Genomic DNA, 9351 nt, shown 5'->3' on the forward strand with positions numbered 1-9351 from the left:
GGGGGGGGGGGGCGTATGGAGGAAAATCTACTTGAAGCATCTTAAATTATATGTCTTTAAATATCTTTAAAGCACATTTACTTTTCAGAACAAACAAAGGACCCAAACTGCAGAAGAAGACGGTGACCTTCTTACCAAGTCATCTGGGTTTCCCTCTGCCACACAGGACCGAATGTAACTTATAAGTGAATCGATGAGGCCTTTGCAGCTTCTCATTGAATTCCTCTCCTGTTCCTCTCCACAGCTCAGGTTCCTTCACACACAGCAGAATATCACCGTTTGCTCAATTTACAAAAAATAGAATGAACTTAATAATGTTGTGCTTTCTTTTTTTCTTTTTTAGTCTTGATGTCTAAACAAGAGCAGCAGTCCATACCGAAGGCAGCCTGTTGCACAGTTGAAGACGGCCGGGTCGACATAGGTGATGGTGGAGGAGTCTGACAGCAGGGTGAACGGTTTGACCACATGTTCAGTCAGGACAGGCATGGCGGTGGTCGTAAGCTCTTTCTTCAACTCCTCAGCGGATGACAGGTTCCACAGCAGGCCTGTTCATCACATCCAGGAACATTTCAGAACAGGTCTGACCGAACCTCTAACAAAAGGTATGTGAATCTTAAACGGAAACACTTTCAATTATTATCAGCCTTCTTAATTTTAGAGGTTTTATTTAAAAAACTGTACTGTAAAAGATTTAGAATATTTTAAATCCTACCAGTGATTTGTTTCTGGGACTCGGTAGAATCTGTCTCCTTCAGTAGCTGCAAAGCCTTTGCTATTCCGTCACAGTGCTGGACCTCCAGCTTATTCTTCTTATTGTTGAACACAAGGTTCCTCAGCGCCCCGGCTGCCACCTGGCTCACACCCGGGTTGGGGCTTCGCAGCAGGGTCACCAGACCTGGAATGCCCCCAAGTTGTAACACCTGCAAAAACACATTGTACAAAGATGCAACTAAAGTTAACAAAGTTAAAATGTAATAACTTAAAGACCCACTCCAGTGAAAATCACCTTTGTTTATGTTTTTAACAAGTTTTTGCAGCATTTCTCTCACCTATATGAAATAATTGATGACTAAAACTGCATTTCTGAGCATTTCCTCAATCAATAAGAAAAGCAGATGCTTGAAAATGCTCAGACTAATGAGGCAGCTACTGAAATGGGCGTGTCTCCCCCTGGCCCTCATCCTGGCCCGCTCACACTTAAGCGTGCGTGACATGCTGAGCATTCAACACTCGTGCTGTAGCAAATTGAGATATTGGCTCAAAACTGTACGACTATATTCATCCAATATTGGTCGTCCTTATTTTTGTACAGCTAATGTTAGCTTGAGGCTATAAGCTCGCGTGTGAGCGCGCACCCAGAGCTCGTAGCAACGGGGAGGGGTCTATGCTCTGTGTCAACAGTCCCGCCCACAACCAGGAATTGTATTTCTAATGAGCTACTGCCACTGTGCATAAAATAAAAAAAAATATGTCTTAAAAAAATGACACTTTTTTCTACATAATCATAGTTAAAAGATCATCGGGAACAATTCTTTGATAGAATAAAATATGTTTTAGTGGGACTTTGTAGATTACGTGCAGTTTCAATCCACTGACAGTTGTATGTTTCTTCACACACTTTTTATCCTCAATCAGCAAAAGTAACAGTCAAACAGGATGATAAATGAGCTTTGTCTTTGCTTCAGGGCAAGTTACTCTCAGGTCTTCAAAGGGTACACCTCCCCCTATTATGCAACAAAATCCACATACAATTGCATTTTTTTGACTGAACAGTTTTGTACGTTGCAGCTGAATGTTCATGTTGGGATATTTGGCAGTCCGACCTCTGTCTTGGTATCAGGCTCTTTGAAGGTGGTGTGTTGAATGAAGCTGGCTCCACGGTGCTGGTAGCTCTCCTCAGGGGAGGACAGGAAGTCCACAGCCTCCTTCAGGGTTATATCTGCCATGCCAGTAGGAGGGTACACACTAAAAAAAGTAACAGCAAAAGGTTAAAAGATGTTCTCAATTCAACGTGGATTTGCTAGATTAAAAAGTTAATAAACTCACATTGATCTCTGCTCCATTTTCAATGATTTCAGAGTACCAAGCTTGCCGTCTTGTTGGGAGTGGAAGGAGGGCGACCGGAGGGTGTTAGTCATAAACACGTCATTAACCATAGAGGAGGTGGCAAGTCGATTTATTTGAGCCTGAGAGGTGGTTTGGCCTTGAGGGATCTGTCCTTTAACTCTCTGGAAAAATAACAGTTTAGCGTGTGAATTTTGTCACCTTCATCTATAACAAGAATAGGAAGAACAAAACGCAAACAGAAATGGATCACCATGCTCGGTGCAGGTGGTAAAGACACAGGCGGAGCCAGAGCAGGGTCACTGCGACTGTGTTTCAGCCCGTTGGATTTCTGGGATTTGGTGTGATTGTTGACTTGCTGGTCCCAAGTGCCGGAAGAACTGAAATTTCTTCCTGCTTTTCCAGATATAGTACGACTCCTTTGGGAATTTACCTAAAGATAAAAAAAAGTGTATTTATTTTATCTGCAACGAGACACAAAACCAAGGATTACAGACAGTCTTACATAACTGAGTTCACAAAAAGAAGCACCGAAACTTCAGATCAATTTTTGGTTTAAGAGGATTAGTTATATCGCTCCTCCTAAAAAGTAAAAAAAAAAGTTTGTGGATAAGCAGTGACAAAGCACAAGTCCAGACTAAACATGAGTGCTGGGCGAAGGTTGATCTTGAAACTTTGGAGTTCTTTTCAAAACATGATTGTTCTCACGAACACAAAGATGCTGTTAGAATTACTGTTTACAGAACTACAGGGAAGTTTCTCACGTGCAAAGATTTGTATTTATAAGCTGTTCAAAATCGCTTAAGACTTCTCCATCTGAATTATATTTGAAGAAAAATCTTTTAAACTAGTAGGAATTTGCTGTATTTTTACCTCTCTGTTCAATGTTGTCTGCCCAGAAGTACACTTTTCTGATCATGAACAGTTTATACTTTATTACAGATTTATTATAGATCAAGAAAGTTGTTTTTCTAGCTCTTTGTTTTAAGCATTATGCTGTTCCCCACCCTAAAACTTTGCCTGCCCAAGCAAAAAAGTACTTAAATGTGTATCTTTGAACTGAGTCCAAGCTGTCAGATTCACTGTTTTGCAATCAAATTTCATTAAAATCTCTTCTTTTATTTCAAGGTGTGTGTGCCCTCAGAAAGTTTTCAGATTGTCACTAGTTAATCCTTTAGTTTCCTCGAAAAAAAAAAAAAATACCTGATCTAACCCCTTTCATGTGAGTTCACTTCTTTCTTTCTTTTCTGTGACTTTTCTAGACAGTCGTTGATTAAATACATCAGGTAATGTGTAAAATGTAGTTTTACAAAGTAATGAAAGACTTTAGCAGTATGAGGCAAATAAAAAACAAAGCAGAAAAAACAGGATAAATTCTGCTTTTTCTTTGGTAAATTCTCAACAAATTTTCAAACTAATTATAAGGTGGATTGTACTTTTTGTGCAATTTGTGACTGAAAATAGATTAATTTGTACAAAAAAACATGCTACAGATTGAAGATAGCCTCCTAATTTCATTGAGTAGTGAGTCAAACTAGAAACATAAAGCTCACTTTCTAACTAGATCAGTTTGATGTTCTCAGCCTCAGTAGATGGTGGATGATCCTAAAAAACAAAGGAATGTGCTGAGTGAAAGTCCCAGTCACTGAGACTCTACACCAGCTTCAGGAAAGAATGCTGGGTTAAGTGATAGTAAAGGTGTGGTACACAGACAGACAACTCTTTGTCAAACTAGCATCGCTGTTAAGTAACTATCTAGGGGTGTAGCCAAACTATTCAACTTGAGAAGTGTGGCAGAGATCTATCTGTCAAAGAAAAGCCCTTTATATTTTGCTGTTTGTTTGTTTTTTTTCTTTTATGGTCTTACAATGTAGCATAAAAGTTGAGAAAAGCCAAAATAAACCAACAGAAAGAGGCCTAACAAGTCAAAACCACTCTGACCGCCTCCAGACTGATGATGACTGGAAAATTAGTGAAAGAAAAAGTAAATATTTAATTTTCTTTTTTTTTTTTTAAGAATTTCTATACATTTTTAAACTTGAAAAAAAAGTATATCCAACCTATACATTCATTAATTCTAAAATACATTTTTAAAATGACTTAATGTCTACCTGAGAGAACTAATTGAACTTTATCTGGTTTATGGTCAATAAAACTATCTATTGCTTTTAAAAATGCAATATTTAAATACAAAATACAATCTATGCAGATAAAAAAGGCTTTTGCAAACTCAGAAAACTAAAAACTAAAGCGAGTTGCAGGGAATTTATCACATCTTTTAGTTTCAAGAAAGAATGCTTTCATTTTATTGTATATTTTAATCGATGTGTGATGTAGATACTTTCTAGTTAAAAGGCGAACATCCTCACACTCCCAACAAATGCCTCAGCTCTCTGTCAGGAGGTCATGTCAGGCCAACCCTGAGTCAGAACACACACTCATGAAACCACAGTGCAGAAGTCAACACAGCTCATCTACAGAGTCACAATTCATCCCTAATTTTAAACAGCTGAAGATGAACACCTGTTCAAGTAAACTCACACATGAGCTGAACTACTTAAAAAAAAAAAGCAGAATACACGACCGTAACCATAACACCAGTATATACACACACAAGTCCCTCTGGCTTTGTTTTTGTTTTTCTACAAGTCTGGTTTCAACACTCATTTGACTTAGGTGTGTTTAAGTTGGGAAACATGTAAAACATGCAGAGGGACTGTGAAATGCTGGTTTGCAGTTTGTGCAGGTTTGGGGAGGACTCTATGCAGGTACTGCTTACAGGTCAGTGTGTCAAAACAAACGGGACGAGTGGATTCCAAAACAAAGGAATTTTCCCTCAGTTCAACCAGCATTCCAAAGTAATCAGCTCATCAGTAAGCTCCTATATATGTGTACATAGATATAAGACTGAAGAAGAACTCAGTCAAAGGTCCTTCTGACTATTGGCAGCTGAAAAAATAAACAAGTATCACTGAATTACTGTGCAATTTGTTAAAAATAAGCAGTTGGGTAGTTCATTTGGCTGAATGCAGGACTGGTGCATGGAAAACCAGGGCTCATTTCCCTGGTGCACAGTGATGTAGCCACAGGGGGGGCCAGAGTCTAGCTAGTTATCCCTGTACAAGTCCCAAGCCCAGCTAAAATACAGGGCGGATCGGTTAAAGCTGATTCGCTGTGGCGACTTACGGGATATGCCGAAAGATAGAACAACAAACTTAATTTGTTAAGATTATAAGTTCATATTTTCTACAGGTATTCTGTACAAAAGGCATATTTTTGCATTACATTTTTAGAACAAATACTTTGGTTTTGCTATGGTCCTAGTTATTTATCATTGTTAAAAATAACAATTAATCTGTAATAAAGCTTTCCTATTAACTTTGGCTATGTCCAAATTCCCTCACTGCTCACTATTTAGTGCGTTTGAATCAACAATTGCAAAATTGAGGGCCTTAGAAATTTCCCAGAAGTCTTTGTGAAAAACCAGTGTGCATTGATGCTCACTACATTTGCGAATTAAAGACCATATGGAATACATTTGAACAATTTTTGCGACAAAAAAACATGTTTAAATGTAATTTTGTATTAAGTCTTCCATATTTTCATTATAAGAACACAGTGGATTCATAAATAGACATCATAAAATGCTCGTGTTGATTTGATTTTCATTTTGTAAAATTGCTGACATCGTATTCATTAGAAAAAAAAAATAGAGACTATGGTGTGTGATTTGCTTTTAAAATCCAGGGCACTAAATAGTCCTGTGCTATATAATTTTTCAGTAGTCAGGGATAAGTCTGTACATTGTGACAACAAATATATTTGTTTGGCTTATGAATTTTTTTTCCTGTTTTGACAAAAAAGCAATTAACAACTTTTTAAAAAATTCGTTTTACTGCAAATGTCAACATTTGTAATACGGTAGTTCTAACCAACAACAGTTTTTTATCATTGATGTGAGAGAGCAAGCATTTCCTTAAATGACATCATGCATATCTGTTGAACTACAGCTCTCCTAATTTTTTTTTGCGTTTTATTTAATCAGAAATCATCTATTTGAAGATCCACAGTGTACAATCCTTTTAAATGTGATTAATGCTGTAAAAAAAATATTTGAATGCAAGTGTTCAAATAGGAAGTGGAAATGTTGTCTGCCACAATTATAGTTCAATCCATTTAATGTCCATTCATGTTTTATGCTAGTCATAAGAGCTTGCTGGATCTCATCCCGGATCTCTTTGAGCAAAGGTTGGGGCGTTTCCTTGCTTGTCCATCACAGGCCACATGCATAGACGTCCTACTACAAACTCTTACACTGCTCCCGAGAAGAATCTGAAACCCTTCAGGTGTATTTCATGCAGCGTACATGAGAAAGCAATGCAAAGTCCACAGAGAAAAGACCAGGACCCTCTTACATGACCATAGTTACCACCACAGCAATGCGCAGCCCTGACTCCAGTGCGTTGACCTTTATCGTGACCCACATTTTCTTCACTTGATCTCTTGGAACTTTCCCACACCAGCCCACTGTTTATTAAACAGTCTAAAGCACCTAAAGCCTTACCCTTCTGAAAGGGGACGCTTCTAACATCTTACTTGTCTAACCAACTGAAACACCATAAACTGAGAAAAGCTGGATTTGTGAACAGAAATCGATTTACACAATCATAATGAACAACAAATTACCCCTTTGCTGAAGCCGGTTGAAATGCTGGAGTTGGTGGGACTGAAGGTGCCGTTTACTTTGGATGGAGAAAACTTGAACGTTCCAAAATCGCTTGAAGTTGTGGAGGTCTGCTGAGCCATGCCTGCTGGAAAAGTAAAAAGACACATTTAAAACAAAACCAATTGATGAATTGGTGTGTAACTTATTTTAGATTTTTGCTTTTATCTGCTTTGTTTAAACCTGAGAAAATACAATTACAAGGTCAAATATGTTGATGCATCTGCTAAACAGACATGGGCTGACTTCCATTTCAACAAAGAGACAAGTGTAAACTGGAGTGTAACCATATCAATCAATATACTGGGCATATTGACCAAGTTTTAGCTGCTTTTGTTGTTTGAATTGTTGGATGACTTAATAGAAAAAAAAATCTAATTTCTACATTGAGCCTAAATAAACAGCTGGGGCTCAAATCTACTAGAAATCTGACTAGAAAATACAAGAAACAAAGTCCTCCAAGTGACCAACTATTTGACCAAATCAAAAAGTAATATCATGAATATGAATGTCAGCTGCTTTTCCCTCTACGGTCTAAGATCAAGTACAGTTTAAGCTGTCACACCACAACAGTGAAAATAAATGGAATAAGTGGAAGTAAATCTCAGGCTTCCACAAACAATTATTTTAGTAGTTGAATCGCAGATTTTTTTTCTCGCAATTAGGCGACTCATGAATAAACTGGATATAAAACACATCTTAACCATCATTAGCTCTAAACGTTAAGTGTTTGAGCTATCTCCTAACCAAAATAAAAATACAATTTAGAAGATAGTTCATTAAACATTGAATGAATTATGCAGCTTCTTTCCTTCATTTGTTTCTGGCAATAAAACAAGACTTAAATTAAATGAGGTCGGCATCTGAAATTTGGCATTTTTTCACCAAAGATAAAGTTTTGGTCTCACTGACTCATATATAACAAAAGTGCATTTTGCTTTGCTGAGTGCTCACAACTGTACTCAACTTCACTACACTCTGACTCTATAACTCCAAACTGTACCATCCTCTTGCTCACAGCCTGGAAAGTTATCATTTCTACATGTCTTGTAGAAAGCAGATGTTCCCTTCAACAGAGAAATTTCACTCTAATGGGGTAGAAGTTGCAGGGATGCACAGAAAACATTTAGATAATAAGTCTGCCCTAATGTTAGCTTAGCTTAGCTTACCTAAACGATGATCCCTCTTTGTTATCATATTCAGTCACAAAGTCTTCAGGTGCTCATGCATTCCCACTTTTAAGCTATGTTGGTGTATTGTTATGGTACCTAAGTCTTCCTATAACTTCCTGTGACATCACTATACTGACCCGGGTTAGCACTACTGCACACGTGTGTCAAAAGCAATGGCAGACGTAGTTTTGAGATTAAATAAAAAACACACACAAAAAAGACCAATTGATTATTAAATGAATCGTTGACTATTTTATTTAGGGTTGCACGATAATATCGATTAACTATAACTATCAGTCGATAGTGGACGGTATGACACCAGTGACCTGTCCAAACACTGTGCTAAAATACACCAGATTCTAGTGGAGACGTGCGCTTGATTCTAATCAGTTAGAATTCAAGATTATACATGTTTTTTTAAACATTATTTCTTTTAGCAACCATTTATTTTGCACATAAGTTTAAATCAAAGCAGTCATTTTTGCTCTTTGATATTAAAGCATTTCTTTTCCACGTTATTTTTTTCTTTTTTACGTTATGATATTGGGCATTGTGTGTATTGAAAAAATGTTCTTGTTACAATGCTATTTAAGTTAAGGTCTTCACATTTGTTCTGACCATTGAAATGCACTTTCTCTATTTACAGATGTATTGCAGACTGAAAAAAATTATATTGTTTGCACTACCTGTTGTTCAATTTATTTGCAGGTAAAACAAGTTCTGTAAATTTGCTGGAATACATAAGAGCCATACACTTTTACTTTGTACTTCCAAATATTTTTTTCCTCAAGTACTAAAAAAATATTGGCTGATTATTATCGGCTGCAAGAGGCTGGAAAATATCGGGTGTCAGTACTGGTTGTAAAAAGTCATTATTGTGCATCACTAATTATAATAGTCGATACAGTCATAACTAATCGACTAATAACCGAGGCAGCTCTGAGCGACTCAAATCAATTATTCACATATATTAGCTGTAAACTATTTTTGATGACAATATTTTAAGCAACTGTGTAATCCATCCAGTTCTCTGCTATTTATAATAATGAAAAAAGAGATTTCTTGATTGGATTGTTTCATAAGAAGTCTAAGCAACAGAATCAAAACTCATTTGAACTATTTCCTTCTGAAGGAGGATTTTTTTTTAATAAATGCACATAAACTAAAGTACTTAGTATTTATGATTATTTTCTACCCATTCTACATATTTATCATATATTTTTTTTCTTTTTTATTTGATTTGTATGTATTATATTGTAATTATATATATATATATATATATTTGTAATTCTCTTTTTAATAATAATTATATTATTCATAATTATATTTTAATTGAATATTTAGCTAATAAGTAAAACTAGCTTACATTGCACGTGTTTCCACTTAAAATTA

General features: G+C 36.5%; 1 protein-coding gene across 2 annotated transcripts in view; it reads right to left on the minus strand.

The window, feature by feature from the left end:
* Positions 1-9351, minus strand: part of LOC112159183 (plakophilin-1) — a gene marked incomplete at its 3' end in the record, with an annotated part of 14679 nt that overhangs the window by 3314 nt on the left and 2014 nt on the right. Inside the window, 7 exon segments of one of the 2 annotated variants that reach the window (XM_024293091.2) lie at positions 136-253; positions 377-545; positions 713-920; positions 1824-1965; positions 2047-2228; positions 2318-2497; positions 6751-6872. In XM_024293091.2, coding sequence (XP_024148859.1) covers positions 136-253; positions 377-545; positions 713-920; positions 1824-1965; positions 2047-2228; positions 2318-2497; positions 6751-6872 — 1121 coding nt within the window. 2 annotated transcript variants of the gene reach the window in all.

The sequence above is a fragment of the Oryzias melastigma genome, linkage group LG7 (assembly GCF_002922805.2).
Source record: "Oryzias melastigma strain HK-1 linkage group LG7, ASM292280v2, whole genome shotgun sequence".
Taxonomy (NCBI): domain Eukaryota; kingdom Metazoa; phylum Chordata; class Actinopteri; order Beloniformes; family Adrianichthyidae; genus Oryzias; species Oryzias melastigma.